Genomic DNA, 15,346 nt, shown 5'->3' on the forward strand with positions numbered 1-15,346 from the left:
TCCAGCCACATGGTAACAGGATCACTGTGTATGTAGCTTTTGCTCCCTCAGTCAGTGAAAGCTGGTAAAGGCTCCTGAAGCCTCTTTGTTTCTGTTTTTTTGTTTTGGTTTTTTTTTTTTCCAGAGGATGGATTTTGTTTGTGATTTCAGATAAAACCAGAATCTAAATTTACTGTTGTTGTTTTGTAACCTGTTTGCTGCGTATTACAGATGAGTAACTGCCTTTTTTCCCTTTAGCTCATTCTGTGTTTTCTTGATTATTTCCTTCTCACACTCTTCATGGTGAAAAATAAACCTAAGAACACTACCTTTAGATTCATAACAACAGATTGGCTTGATTGAAGTATGTTCATTGTAGAATGCGATTGGACCATAATAATAACCCTTGGTAGCACTTAGTCTAAAAATAATTTCCTCTTCACTGCCTGACAAGAGAAGTTTTTGCAAATGCAGTAACATAGCTCCTTTATAGAAAGCAGAGTTCACTTTGCTTAAGTACTGTTCTCCATCCCCCCAGAAAGACCAGATTTATAGTTAATCATTAAAACTTTAATTTTCAGACTTTCTGATGTGTATCTTCTTTGTTTTTCACAGAGACTAATAGACAAGTCCAGAGTAACCTGTGTAAAATGGGTACCGGGTTCGGAAAGCCTTTTCCTAGTAGCTCATTCCAGTGGCAATATGTACTTGTATAACGTGGAGCACACTTGTGGTACCACAGCCCCGCACTACCAGCTACTTAAACAAGGAGAAAGTTTTGCAGTTCACACTTGCAAGAGTAAATCCACAAGAAACCCTCTGCTTAAATGGACAGTAGGTGAGGGTGCCCTGAATGAATTTGCCTTTTCCCCAGATGGGAAGTTCTTGGCATGTGTGAGCCAGGATGGTTTTCTTCGTGTGTTTAACTTTGATTCAGTGGAATTGCATGGTACAATGAAAAGTTACTTTGGAGGACTGCTGTGTGTGTGTTGGAGTCCTGATGGGAAATACATAGTGACAGGTGGAGAGGATGACTTGGTAACAGTTTGGTCTTTCGTGGACTGTCGAGTAATAGCCAGAGGCCATGGACATAAATCGTGGGTCAGTGTTGTTGCGTTTGATCCATATACCACTAGTGTAGAAGAGAGTGACCCGATGGAATTTAGCGGAAGTGATGAGGATTTCCAAGACCTTCATTTTGGCAGAGATCGAGCAAATAGTACGCAATCTAGGCTGTCCAAAAGGAACTCTACAGACAGTCGTCCAGTAAGTGTTACATACAGATTTGGTTCAGTAGGCCAGGACACACAGCTGTGTTTGTGGGATCTTACAGAAGATATCCTCTTTCCCCACCAACCTCTCTCAAGAGCAAGGACACATACAAATGTCATGAATGCCACAAGTCCACCTGCTGGAAGTGGTGGAACTAACCCAGGAAGTAATGGAAACAGTATCACAACACCTGGAAACTCTGTACCCCCTCCTCTTCCACGGTCAAACAGCCTTCCACACTCTGCAGTCTCAAATGCTGGCAGTAAAAGCAGTGTCATGGATGGTGCCATTGCTTCTGGCGTTAGTAAATTTGCAACCTTGTCACTACACGATCGGAAGGAAAGACACCATGAAAAAGATCACAAGAGAAATCATAGCATGGGACATATATCTAGCAAGAGCAGTGACAAACTGAACCTAGTTACTAAAACCAAAACGGACCCAGCTAAAACTTTGGGAACACCTCTCTGTCCCCGAATGGAAGATGTTCCCTTGTTAGAGCCTCTTATCTGTAAAAAGATAGCACATGAAAGACTGACTGTGTTAATTTTTCTTGAAGACTGTATAGTCACTGCTTGTCAGGAGGGATTTATTTGCACATGGGCAAGGCCGGGTAAAGTGGTAAGTTTTAATCCTTAATGCTGCATCAAAGAACTAGAACTCTGAATAGGTAGTTTTCTTGAAATATAAATGAATGTTGAATATAAAATTTCTTTATGCTTAATGTAAAAAAAAATCCTCAGAGCCATACTTTTGGATACTGCATGCCATATTTCTGAATGATTTGAAGTGTCTTGGATACAATTATTAAGTATAGTTGCCTTCCAGCAGAAGAAATAAATACTGTGCATCTAAACTATTGATCAGTGTTCTTATACTTAAACATAACCACAATATGGTGAAAGCTATTTATGTAAAAATTGAAGTAAAACCTGTCAATCACTAAAATAATTATAATCCTTCTAATGTTTTCTAGAAAATACAGCACTCCCAATGAGTAGCTTGTGAAAAGCTGCTGCTTTTAAGTCTAATGTGAAATGTGAGCCTCTGAAAAAATTAAAACCAAAGTGTTTTATTCCTCCATACTTTTCTGTGGTGGCCTGCCATTAATGTAAAACCACTTCTTACGAAGACATCAGCCATTTTATGCACAGAATTGTGAGCCCTTTACTGACTGCAGTTTGTGCTCTTGAAATTGTATTATCCAAGGAACTCTAATTTTAGCTAGGTCTTGCTTTATGTATTTCTTAAGTTAGGGAAAACCATGCAAGCTTTCTCTTAAGTAGTTTCAGTGCTATATTGCTGTCAGTTTTGTTAGGCAACTCGATCATTGACAAGCTCATGCTTTTGGATGGCACCTGTTCTATCAGTTGAACCTTCATTAAAATATATTACTAGTTTTAACTGTTGTTGTTAATGCACTTGAACACAGATAAAACTTTATTTTTCTTCTGTCCAGTGTATAGCAAGCTAAATTTTGAATGAAGCTTAACATGGTGATTATTTCATTAAAAAGTACTTTGTGCTACAATAGCTTCGTTTGTCAGTAACATTTTAAAAAAGCACAGCTATAACAACATTACCAGAATTGATCTAGTAAAAAAGAACCATTATTTTTGTGAAAAATTTCTGAAAGGGTATGTAGGTTATCACCTGAAGAAAAAGAAATAATCTGGCAATACCTGAATATTGCCACATTGGGCAACCTAAATGAAAGACTGATGTTCATTAGGTTTTAACAGTTTGGTTCGTAAATCTGACTTCCAAAGTGGAGGTACTGTATATATTTATATACCACGTCTTCATTGCTATAAACTTTGAAGTAAAAAATAATATTTCTTAAAACTGTTTATAATTTTCTTTGAGATGTTATAAGATTTGTCACAACATAGGTATGCGTAGAGAGCTATGTCCTGTCTGCATCTTAATGCATATTTACAGGTTGAATCTAAAACTAAAAAAATGTAAAACCTTTTCTTGGGAGAAGGGAGGAGGGTGTTACCTAAAAGTATTTTTTTGTTTAAGAACTACAGATCCAGCATCAATTTAAAAAAAAAAAACAAACACTCCCCTAAAACACTAAACTATTTAAAATGCTTGTCCTAAATGAAAATACTAAAGCAGTTATCACTTCTGTCACTCAGTGCAATTCACGTCTTATGAATTAACTTTATACGTGTACAGCAGTGCCTCAGATTTCTATTGTGACCTACATTGTCTTTTTGTTTTAAAAGTACTCCTTTGCGTACTACTAAACACTACGCTGTTAAATTTATTTTCAGTGGCTGAGGTGGGTTTTGTTAGACTGGGTATAACGTAAACATTTTTGTGTATTGACTTTGATTTGGAATATGACATTTCAAATATTTCAGAGATAAAGTATGCAGTACCAAAAATCAGGATTTATGTATTGGCCAATATGGAAAACTTTAATTACAGGTAAGTCATTTTCATGCTGAAGTTAATCACTTTCAAAATTAATATATTGCACACTGATGTAAATGCCATATTGTTTAGGAAGTATTTACTTAGAGATTTTCAAATGAATTTGTTTTTCTGATTTCACTTGCATTTCTAGTGAGCTCACTCTGCTGGTAAAAAACTAAATTTTGGTGGCATGTTTACAGGGCTTTGATAGGAAAATATTTGTGCCAGAAAGGTGTTATGAGCATCCTTTTTGTTTATAGGAAAGCACTTAATAATTTTATTTAATGAAATATTGTCAAATTATAAAACACTCATGGTAATGTCTTTCTTACTGGGTTATATACCATTCATTTCTGTTTCGCCAGCTGTTTTATCCTAGGCTGTCCCATTACTCTGGGGTTTAAAGCTGCTATTTCTAGTCTTCCTTTTGAAGTGTGGGTCCCCAAGTGATCTTAAAACTCCGTCACTTTTTTGTCTGCCAACTCTAGAGTGAAAGCCTCTGAATCTTGCTGCTGCTTCCATTATTGCCTCAAAAGGCCTTCGTTAAATTCACTGCCAGCCTAAAGAAAGAATTGGATGGAAAACTGAAGCAGGCTTGCAGTGTCTTAACGTGATTTCCATTGAGGCAGTGCTACCTTTCCCCTCGCATTTTTAATAGCCATCAAAAGACACAGTGGATAATTGGACAGTGTATGACAAGTTTTCTTCCTTTTTCTGGTTGGGCTGGTGCTGTCTTTAACGGAAAAAAAACCCACCCCAACAAAACAAATCCAGAAACGTCTCTTCAGCCATGATCCTTATGATAGTTGATAGGCCGTGCAGTGCTTACAGAGTGTCCTGACAGTTTGTTTATAAACTTTCCAAATTACTAATTCAGTGTATACATGATCATACCTTGAGCTTCCTCACTGGATATACTGTTCTTGCATTACACTTCCAGAACTGTTGTACTAACTCCCGATCAGTATGAGGTGAAGTGAATGGAAAAATTCAGTTAAAAACAAATTGAATGAGGCTCAGGGTTCATAGGTTTTAATTTTTTACTTCATTTTTTGTTAGCCTGTTTCTGCAGAAGAAGATTCAGGGTGGTGAGAAAAACAGGTTGCCTTAACAGGAGTATGAACTTGCTTCTCAATGTGGTGACAATTAGCTGTCGCTTCTCCCCCATCTTTCCCAGGCCCTGATGGGAAACCTAAATGGGGTTACATGGCTGTTGTATTAGCCTGAAAACAGAGAAGAACAGGAAGCAAGGTAAATTTCACATGCTGTCTTTATAGCTACTTCAAACTGAATTACGGGACCTGCAGAGGCAATTTAAAAACCCCCAAAACCAGCCCACAAACCCCCCAAAAACCCAAAGTGGTACCTGGATATGCAAAACAAGTTTTCTCTGAACTTAGTGGTCAGAGGACCTATCTCTGTGGTTTCTGTGTCTGACTTCAGAATGACCCGTTCACCGTCTTGTACAGAGACTCCCTCATGTCTAAATGAAAGTTGCCGAGTAGTTTCCCTTGTAAGAAAGCTCAAGGTAAGATTGGCCAGAAGTATGCACAGGTGGAATGGCAGTGTATAACCTAGCAAGATAAACATGCTACCATTTTGTAAAACAAATGCACATGGAATTTATTTATTTGACTTACTGTACAGGAGAACTTAGATTTAAATTATAACATCCTTGAATTTTCTAGTTAACTACAATTGTAGTACAGTATCATGTTTTAGTATGACTTCTGTTTTAGTGAAAGTACTTAAACATTCATGTACTATATTTGAGTGAGATGAGCAGCTATACGTACTAATTCTTCCTCAATGGAAAGGAGCATTTCATCATTACAATTGAAGTTCAATTGCTGGTATTTAAGTACTATCAAATAGATTTCTTTCAACGTGATACGGTATCTGTATAAACTTCAGGGATGATTATAGTAAAACTGAAACACAGCTGTATGACTTCAGGTTACCATGCGAAAAGTTGAAGCTTTCTGTAATGTGCATAATAGCAAAGTTGCACATGGCATACCCGCATTATCGGGGTGAATTTAAACCTAGAGAACACTGGTGTGATATTTATAGCAAGGTATGTGTGTTTGCACGTGTGCGTGTGTGAGAAGGTGTGACTAGTGGCTCCGCTAAAGCCAGGAGAGATCATAACCCTGTAAAGGCTTTATGATGAGGATGTCTGGATTAGGAAATAACATGACTTTTACTAAACACTTTTTAGAAAACCCATGTTCTGAATTATCACCTCTTAAAATTTGATTATGTACTTGGAATGACTGTATATGTCTGCCCCTTTAACAACATAAAGCTACTAAATTAATATTTAAAATGCTGGCCTGCTTATGTTACAATAATAAATTTTGTGTCAGTTAATTTACTGTCAATTTACATGTAAAGATTAAACAATATTTTTTTCTGCATTTTATGAATTCTGTATGCTGGAGTTTGTTAAAGATTGACATGTTAGGTGATACTGTACAAAATTGTATTGACTACCTTTAGTGAAAATCAAAAGTAAAATTCATATGTATTTCCTTTTTACACTTCCATCTAATTTCTTGACAACTTGAATAAATTTCATAGAGCCTTTCTAACATGACCTATTGTTAATTTAACTGTTGCAATAATTAAGCTTTAAGAAGTATTGTTGGTATATTTATAATTTTAAGAAGATCCATGTTTGTTTCATACTGCTTATTTTTAGCTGTACTATTGTCACTGTTACAGCTGAAGAACTTTACTAAATACTTGACATTACAAAATAACTTGCTGGGGTTGTCCTCTGTATACTGATGTTAAATAAAAATGTGTGATTGAACTGTAAATGTAGATAACTTTCAATAGTCCTTTCCACATTGGAGTGTTGATTTATCTTGCAGTCCTTAGGTGGTCTTACGCTATCATACTGTGCTGAGCAAACGGCCACAATGAAAGCTGTTAACCTGCCGTACTTTAAAGAAAGTTGATTGCATCCTGTAACCTGCTCTGAGTAAATGTTTCACTTCATCTCAAGACAGTGCACACGTTTTGATGGTGAAATCTTGCTGATAAGGTCATTTCTCATTATACTTATTTTTTTAGGACTAGAGTTATATGAAATAGCATACTTATCAAACTTGTTTAAACTCAGATTCAGTAAAACACTGACACGAATGTATCTAGATTTTCTCTGCCTACCTGTCAAGCGGGAGCTGAGGCAGAGCGTTGTCATTCCTTCTAGGACTCTACAGGAGCTCTTTCCTCTGCGGACCCTGGTGCAGGGTATGTTCTTTATTCCAGCTTTAGATTGTGACATTTACCTAATGAATGCTGAATTTACAGCCACGAGGATATGGCTTACACGGATGATTCAGGCATTTTCTGTCTAGAAAAATGATGGCTAGTCTAGAACTAAACTTGCCTGAACTGAAACTAAAAAACTTGGGCTGCAAAATTTCTTGGAACCTGTTTAGGTGAAGACGTGAGATGTTGCCCTTCCATCTGAGTGGTTAGGGATTGTCACCCTTGCAGCAGTGGCTGGGTGTTAACTGATGAAGGACATACATCAATGGACAATCAATCCACACATACAATCAAGGACAGACAAACAAATAATACTTACTGAAGTGTTTCAAAGGCACTTTTGAGAAATTTCAGTGAAAAAGTCTAAGCAAGGTAGGACTCTGTCTCTTAGGCAGAAATACTGTGTAGACTAAAGCTGAGGAAGTCATCTTTCTTACGTGAACTTGGAAACTTTCTGGTACTTCAGTAGGTATTGATTGACCACTATATGTGTGAGATATATATATATATATATATATATATAAAAAAAAACCAGATACGTATATTTAAGAACAGGTGCCAGTGGAGGAACAAAGTGAAATCTGTCCTGAAAACTTCTGGCAACATCCAGTTACATCAAATGATGCAAGAACTGGTTGGTAAAACCAGTTTCTCAGCAGTCAGTGTAAGCATGAAACACAACTAATTTCCACAGGTTCTGTGGTCACAGGAGTCTTTGGCAAAAGGTGTCTTGAAACTGAAAATGTTATCTTGCTTGTCTTTAATAATGTTGCACACACTTCTCAAGGAAATGACTTGTATTGTCACATTATTTTCTGGCTTTTGAAGTTGGACTTTATGTAGGTGCTGATCAATCTTCTCAAATTCATTTGGCTCATTTCTTCTTCTGTTAAGACTAACCCAAATGGGGTTGCCTTAAGTCATATGCTTTCCCCTGAGGTTTCCCTGGTTTTAACTCAATATCATTATTTTCTTATCTGAACGTTTTAAGCCTTACCAACTTCTGTAGCTTCAGGAAGCTAGAGAAACAACTGTTCCTAAGCATGTGAGCCCTTACAACCTAAATGGATCTTAAGTTCCTATTGCTCGAGTGAGATTGGGGTTCTGCTTGCAAAAGCCTTTTTTGCTTTTCCCAGCACACAGGTAGTTGCATCTTAATTTTTTTGTTTGTTTTCTTTTGAACACACGTATCTTCCATTTGCCAATCATACACTAGTCTTGAAGTAATCTTGCCTAATACCACTAGGCAGATCTTTAGTTAGTTTTAGTCTGCTGGTTTTCTAGCAGCCTTGCATTTTCTTTTTGTTGATAATGAGTGAAATGGTGATACAACTCTGTTAGGAGAACTCCTTTATGTACACAGAAGAGAAGTTGCAGGTGAAACCTCCTTGATGCTACTATGTGCGTTTACATGATCTGGTGTCAAATGGTTTAAGCATTTATACTTTTCTGTAACATAGAACAAATAAAAGGAAAAAAAAAAGGCAAATGGAAGACAAATAATGCGTTTAAAATTCTGTTTAGTGAACATCTAGACTGTGTAAAGATAGGTATCAGCTTTGCTGTATCCCCCTAAATCCCATACAGAATATCTCTCTGTAATATGTTACATGAATGTTCAGCATGTGCTTCCTTGAACATTCTCAATTAATTCTGATTGCATTAGAGATTAATACCTGATTTAGTGAGTATGTGCTGTTTGGAGACTGACGCTAATAAATGCCGATTCATTTGGATAAGAAACTGCTGGAAATTTTGTTCATGCAAATCTTAAAACCAATTCAGCTGATTTGACTACAGAATTTTAAAGAAATGTGAAAAGTCTCGTTCCGTTCTGGTGTATTATTATTGCTCAAATACTGTATTGGACCGTGGGCTCTTCTGTCAGGCGAAGGGCTCAGTCCAGATCACTTTGTCAAATGACTCCAGGAATATCCCAGTTCTGGACAAGAATAAACTACCCATGGAATATTCTGCAGATAATAAATACCCATTATTTCATGTACTGGTTATAGCAGAAATGGTTTAACAAATCAGTGCCACTTTTGTATGGGCACTTGTTAAATCAGCCTTTTTTTTTTTTTAATTGGTTGAGTTGCATTAGTGAAGTGTACTATGAGACTTTCTCCTCTCCCCCCCCCGGCATTTGTTGGTTGTTACATTGGACCCTTTGCTTTGTATTTCCTACCTTTCCATTTCATAACAGAAGGTAGGAGAGATGTGAGGAGTTCTGACGTCCAGCGAGTTACAGGGAGACAGCTGAGCTGCTTTACCGAAGGAGCGAAGGCTGAGTGTGTGCCAAGAGCATCGTGAAGCAGCACCCAGACATTAACTTCCAGGTCCTGCTTACATGTCCAGACTCGCAGTTTATTGTCTAGATCAGTAAAACTACGCATGATTGCATCTTTGGCTCCAATTAATCCTGTCTGATTTAAATGAAGAAAATACTAACTTGGTAGTTACTGAGGGCTTTTTTCATACTTAGTGGTATGTTCCTACGCTTTTTTTTTTAAATACAGCAACTATGTGCTGATCCTCCATAGAATTAGTTTCTTTTGTGAAACTGTGTTTCATATCTTTTGGCTGGAGCATGTCTGAAATTCTTAAAAAAAACCAGACCCCCCTGCAATCTCGTGAATTGTGAGGAGGGTTGGTCTTAGTGCTGTTGTGGGTCTTTCTGACCAGACCACAGCTATGAGTGCCATGAACCTTGGGTGGAAATGACCTTACTGGTCGTATTTGTTACGGCTTTTCATTCCTTCCCACACGAGCCTATTTTTACCAAATATGTGAAGTCCTGTGTGTTTTGGGAAGTCAGAGAACACACAGATAAATATGGAATAGCCCGAGTAACTCGTGCTGAAACAGGCTTTTCACTGCTCTCACATTGCTAACTGATGCAAGAAAAATGACACTGACCTCTGCAGAAGAGGCACGTTTCGGCCACGTTCCATTGAGATGGCAGATGAGGTAGCGCCTACTTGGAGGTCCCTCTCGGAGGTTGCGATGAAGATTGTTTTATCAGATTCCTGACTTGAGTCTCGTAACTGTTCCACTTCCCACCCCCTGCTAGACCCACATGCTGACAAAATAAGGCTATTAATAAGAGACTGCATTTATTTTCAAAACTTTTTGGAACAGTTTCTTAATCTGTTTCTGCTGCTTGCTCAGTGTGATCCGTTTGTTTTTAAGCTTTCAGCTGGTGCACTGTAGGGCACGGCACATCTGCAGTTGTTGCATCTTGATTCTTTCGTGTTTTCTGTCACAGCTGTTTAAACTGCAGCTTTGCTGTCGCGCTGATAAGTTGCTGCAGCTTTTGTTCCACCTGGATGACTAGACTGGGTGGTTTCATGACAGAAAGCACTGCACTGATTTCTTTATTATTTCTTTACAGGCAGGAGCTTTCTGTATTTTTTTTCATGACCTCTTCTATTGTGTTACTCCCAGAGAATGCAACTACAAATATTCTAGTCCCACACCCTTTGTATTACAGATCAGACTCTTACAGGGTAACTTTTTTTGAGCTGTCACTTGCTTTCTAATGAGTCTTTTTAAAGTTTCCTATGTTACACCAACTTCTTAAGTGGCCTTGCTTGAAAGGCTGTGATATAATGGCAAAATTCTATAAAATCTTCGTTACTTGAGACCCACAGAGAACACTCACCACTTTGGTAAAACTTCTGTACCTAAACCCCAAATTCCTATTCTTGCTTTTCTTGTATGAACATCTAAGGTCTAAGATGTCTTGTGAAATTAAGTATGTGGAAGAACTCACAAAATTTCTGCTCTCTCCCACAGAAGTAAAGTTGTGGAATGGCCATTGTAGCCTGGTAAAGTTTTAAGGCAGTACTTGAAAATTTTTGAGACGTTTGTCTGCAGTAGCACAAGGATATTGATCTTGAGATCTTTTCCACTTTGGTGTTCCTCTGGCTTTCCTGCTCAGAGTTGCAGAATTAATTCAGAGCAAGGATTGAAGTATAAGGAGTAGCTAGTATTTGCTTACTCAGAGCCACCTGCACTGCACTTGTGCTTTTTAAAACAGGGAGTGTTCATGGCCTGGGAGATGAAACCAGGGCTAAGTGACTCCTTGTTCCTAGTCTTGGAACTTGATTTCAGAGTGTCTGGTAATTCATGGGGAACAAGGCACCACACTGAATTTCAGTTTGTGCCACCTGTTTCTATAGGAGTTGCAGGAAAATGAATGACATCTCATTTTGTTTCCCAGTAAGTGGTTGCATTACAGTGTCAATCTGATATTAAATAGTGCTTGTTTCTCTTCATCTGTATAGCATGGTTATGAGCCTGCTGAAAATGACTTAATATTATGCCATCCCTAGTACTTCCTATGTGCTTATAAAGCACATATTTGCATATGAACAGTTTGGATCAGTGGTTTATTAAAGACTGGAAATAATACATTTGGACGTCTTTTTCCAAGGTACTTGAAAGTTGCTTAGTGGATGTAATCTTCGGGCAAGAAAGACCTTCCATTTAATAGCCTTCTGAAGAATGCTTCGGTAACGAACTGTAGAGTTCTGAATCATCTTCATCATGCTTGAACAAAACTTTCTTGGTAAAAACTTTCAGAAGCGCTTCAGTAGCTTGTTTGCTTGAAAATTCTGCCTTTTTTCACCAGCTATTCCTTAACTAATGGCTAGGAAACTTTTTGTTCTCATCTTGTGAAACATGCCGTGTCTTTGCACATCCTGAGTGTCAAGTTCAAAGAACAACTCACCTCAGCCTACCTCAGCACGGTTTGAATCAGTTATCCACTACGTAAACCAGGAAAAATAGTGTTCTAGTTCCTGCAGCTGTGATCTATGGAGGACAAGATATTAAGTACCACATACTTTATTATTTATAAATGTAACGTAAAATGGGGTGCACATGCAGATGCAGAGCCTGCTATAAATCCTACAAATTTATCCAGATTCATAAGGTATCTGAAGTGGTAGATTAGATTTTTTTTTTTAGAAGGAAGGGTTGTGGTTTTAGTAGAAACTTGATGACGAATCCAGCCAGCCCAGCCTGCCTTCCACCTCTTCTCTCTATGGTCAGGGTTTTCTTCCATCATGACCTTTAGTTCTTGGATCCAAGTAAGAAAGAGCTCCTGTAGATTCTGAAGATGTGACCTAATTCTGTGTTGTATGCTATTTGCTGCCTGAGCTTGTCGAGTTTGATGGATCTGAGTCACAGGATCTTAATTTTGAGGTAAGAACCTAAGCTGGTAGCCATGTAGAGAAATTGCTAAAAGGGTGTTTATCGTGCCTCCGTAGTAAGGAGTTGCACAGCGGTACTCATTGGTGTGCTTCCAGCTTAGCTGCCTTTGTGCTCCTCAGCCTGCTGGCATTTAATTTTATAATTAATGACCTTGCAAGAAGAGTAAATTGGGTTTTTTTGATACTAAGCTTTTCCTAAATAAGTCTGCTATAGTTACTTTTATGTGAATGATTAAAAAGGGGATACTATACATAAATCTGAAATGGAATTTATCTATTGATATCTTATCCGTAAGGTATGGTTGCCTTAATCCAGAACAGGAGCCTCCATCTGGCAAGGGGGGCCGCGCTGTTGTGGGATTTTGTCTGAAATGAAGTCAGTCTCATTTTAGTTGAATGGTGATGTAGTTAAACGAGCTGGTAAAAAAGTTTTCCTGAATGCAAGCTTAAATTGTAATGGGAAATCTTTACTGAACTCTTGCTCAGTGTTTCATTCTCTCTTAAAATTACCAAAATAACTACTTTGTTAGATAATCTATTTTTCTATTCAAAGCTTGTAATACTCAATAGCATCTAAGAGATCGAGCGGCTCCTTGTATCAGGTTAGGTGTCCAACTTGTTGATACTGCAGTAGGTTTGGTTGTTTTTACCCTAATAAAATGCTGATCATTTTTTGGTGTATGATTTTTGAAGTTTCGCAGTTCACAATGACTCAAAAATGCAAGGCAGATTAAATCATGTGCTGGGATCAGATTCACCATGTGTCATAAATGCACACGCTTTCTTACTTAGTGAAAGCTCTCTTGTGTGCTGCTTGACCGACACAATAGCAGCTTAGATTCTTTTGTAGGAAAGAAGGTGCTGATGCCTAAAGTAAGCAAGCGGTGGTAAAAATAAATTGTACTCATTTTAGCTTCAGGCTAAGAACTTTATAAAATTAATGTCAGGTTCTCTTGCTGGATTAATGTAAACTGCTTTGTTTGCAGGGTTTATTGTCATCCCAAAACCAGGCCAATTCTCCAAGTGGAACTGTAGTATAGCCATCACACTACTGCTAGCAAATCTCTGAACGCAGGACAAGAAGTAATGACAGTGGAACCAGGAGCTGTTCTTCAGGCAAAGAGCATCACAAATTATAATGTGGCAGAGTGTAAACATGGAATTATGTGAATCACATAGTAATTTGCAAAGGAATAATGTAATGAGTTCTTACTACAGCTAATACTGCTAGGCTGCTCACCCAAGGAAGAGTTTTCATTATTTTTTTTTAAAAAAAAAAGCTTCCTTTGGTGCTGCAGGAAAAAATAGTAACATTTTTGGTTTTCTTTATACTTTTCAAGTTCAGTGTAATTTAATCTCTCTATATAAATAATATAAATAGAAGATATATATATATATAGTGTAAAATAAAGTATGTTTCTTAAATTCAAGTAAGTTCAATGGTTAAACTAGTACTTCACCATTGTTTATTTTGCACTGATTTTTTTAACCAGAGATGACTAGAAGACAGCCTGGAATGCACTCATGGAAAATGAAAGTGATTACTTTCTGGCTTCAAAATGTTATTCAGGAAGATGGATGCTGCAATCATAGATTTTTAAAACAGAATTGTTTTGCACTTGAATAGTTTAATGCTAATAGAAATTACTTTAAAATTGGTGTCCAGACACCAGAAAAACTATGTTGTGGAAAAAAAGATCCTTTGTATCTATTAAACATTTATTTTAATATTGTTGTTTCCAACTGCAATCAGCTCTGTATTATATGTATAAATAATGTAATTCAGTGATGGGGGAGGGGATTAATGGGTCATGACACTAGAAATTCTCATTCATTTAAGAAAGTGATATTTCTAATTCAGAAAATACATATTAAACTATCTTGAATATGCATTTTTGTTTACTTTCTGTTCAGATTCAATCACTTTTGATGTAATCTAATCCTTTGTTGAATTAAATGTTTGGTACAGAAATACCATCTAAACTTTGTAGAACAAATTCCTTTCAAAAATTTCTCATCTAGAACAATGCTTCATAATTAATATAGCTGAATTTCAATTAGGTAAGTGAAATAACATTGTTCTGTTCTCATTGTTAAGGGTTTGTCTTTAAATACATCACACAGCAGAAGTCTTGCAGACAAGCCAACATTGTGGGATAAGGATTTTGTAATCATAGTCCTGTATAATTGTCTTGGGAGTTGCGAAATGAAAGACCCAGCAGTAGTAGATGTACACACTTTCTGACTCGACAATCTAAAATTAGGTCAATATATTGAAGTAGATGTGTTTGAGACAACTCGTTTGTCTTACATCAGGCATCTCATTTATAATTCAGTGCGCTTAAATGGCTCAGTGTTACAGAGACAGACATGCCCCCGTGTGTGTATAGCTTAATGCTGCGTGTCTGAACACGTGTTACTTTTAATCAGTCAGCAACAGAACACTCACATTGTTTTCAGTAGTTCTTGCCGTGATTAAAAAAAAACCCCAGGAGATGTTGCTCTGTGTCAAGCCCCAGAATGACAGAAGATAGAAGTATCTGCCATGCCTTTCCCTTTATCCTATATAGCAATATTTATATTTTATATTTATATAAAATGGGCTTTTGCTGAATCTTGCAGCCGGGCATCAGGCAGGCAGAGTGAAACAGAGGCTGCTAGCCTGGGAATGTGGAACTTGCCTGGGTATGCACATGCTCTGTCTGGGGGCACACATTAATGCTCTCCAGCAATGAAGTGGATAGAATTTTTTAAATTGCAAGTAAACTTTAGACGTTTTCCAGCATAAGAAGCTTTTTGGTTGTTTTGGGTTTGTTTTTTTTTCCGGAAATGAATAAAAATTTGGGGAGAAATAACTGCAGCAGTTACTCATAACTAAGTCTTATTCTTGTAATGCAGCTATCATGTAGAAAGCTGCCAGATACATTTACAAGCTGGCAATTAGATCATCTACTTTTGTAAAAAGTACATCTCTATCTTTATTATTCTTACCTCCTTACATTCTAAATATGAGGAATGGGGAAAATACTGAAACTGAGCAGGATTATTGTTCAGAAGTTTTATTAACATAGTGGGGTTTAACTGTTAAAATACAGATAAACCTTGTCACTGAGATCTAGTGTAGTTATCTCCCTGTAGACGACTTCTATTAAGTGCTTCATACGGTC

General features: G+C 37.3%; 1 protein-coding gene across 14 annotated transcripts in view; it reads left to right on the forward strand.

The window, feature by feature from the left end:
• WDR20 (WD repeat domain 20) overlaps positions 1–14,162 on the forward strand; it is a 48,172-nt gene extending 34,010 nt beyond the window's left edge. The window contains exons 3-5 of one of the 14 annotated variants that reach the window (XR_013929308.1): positions 595–1,872; positions 3,624–3,690; positions 6,558–14,162. Coding sequence is in view for 5 of the 14 variants with exons in the window: in XM_080394591.1 (XP_080250717.1) it covers positions 595–1,872; positions 6,558–6,644 (1,365 nt within the window). In the remaining 9 variants the exon portion in view is untranslated. Of the gene's footprint in view, positions 1–594 lie in introns of all 14 variants that reach the window. The other 13 variants (XR_013929309.1, XR_013929310.1, XR_013929311.1 and 10 more) reach the window with 13 other exon arrangements.
• Positions 14,163–15,346: the final 1,184 nt, after the last annotated feature.

This window comes from Falco punctatus, assembly GCF_963210335.1.
Source record: "Falco punctatus genome assembly, chromosome: 7".
Lineage (NCBI taxonomy): Eukaryota > Metazoa > Chordata > Aves > Falconiformes > Falconidae > Falco > Falco punctatus.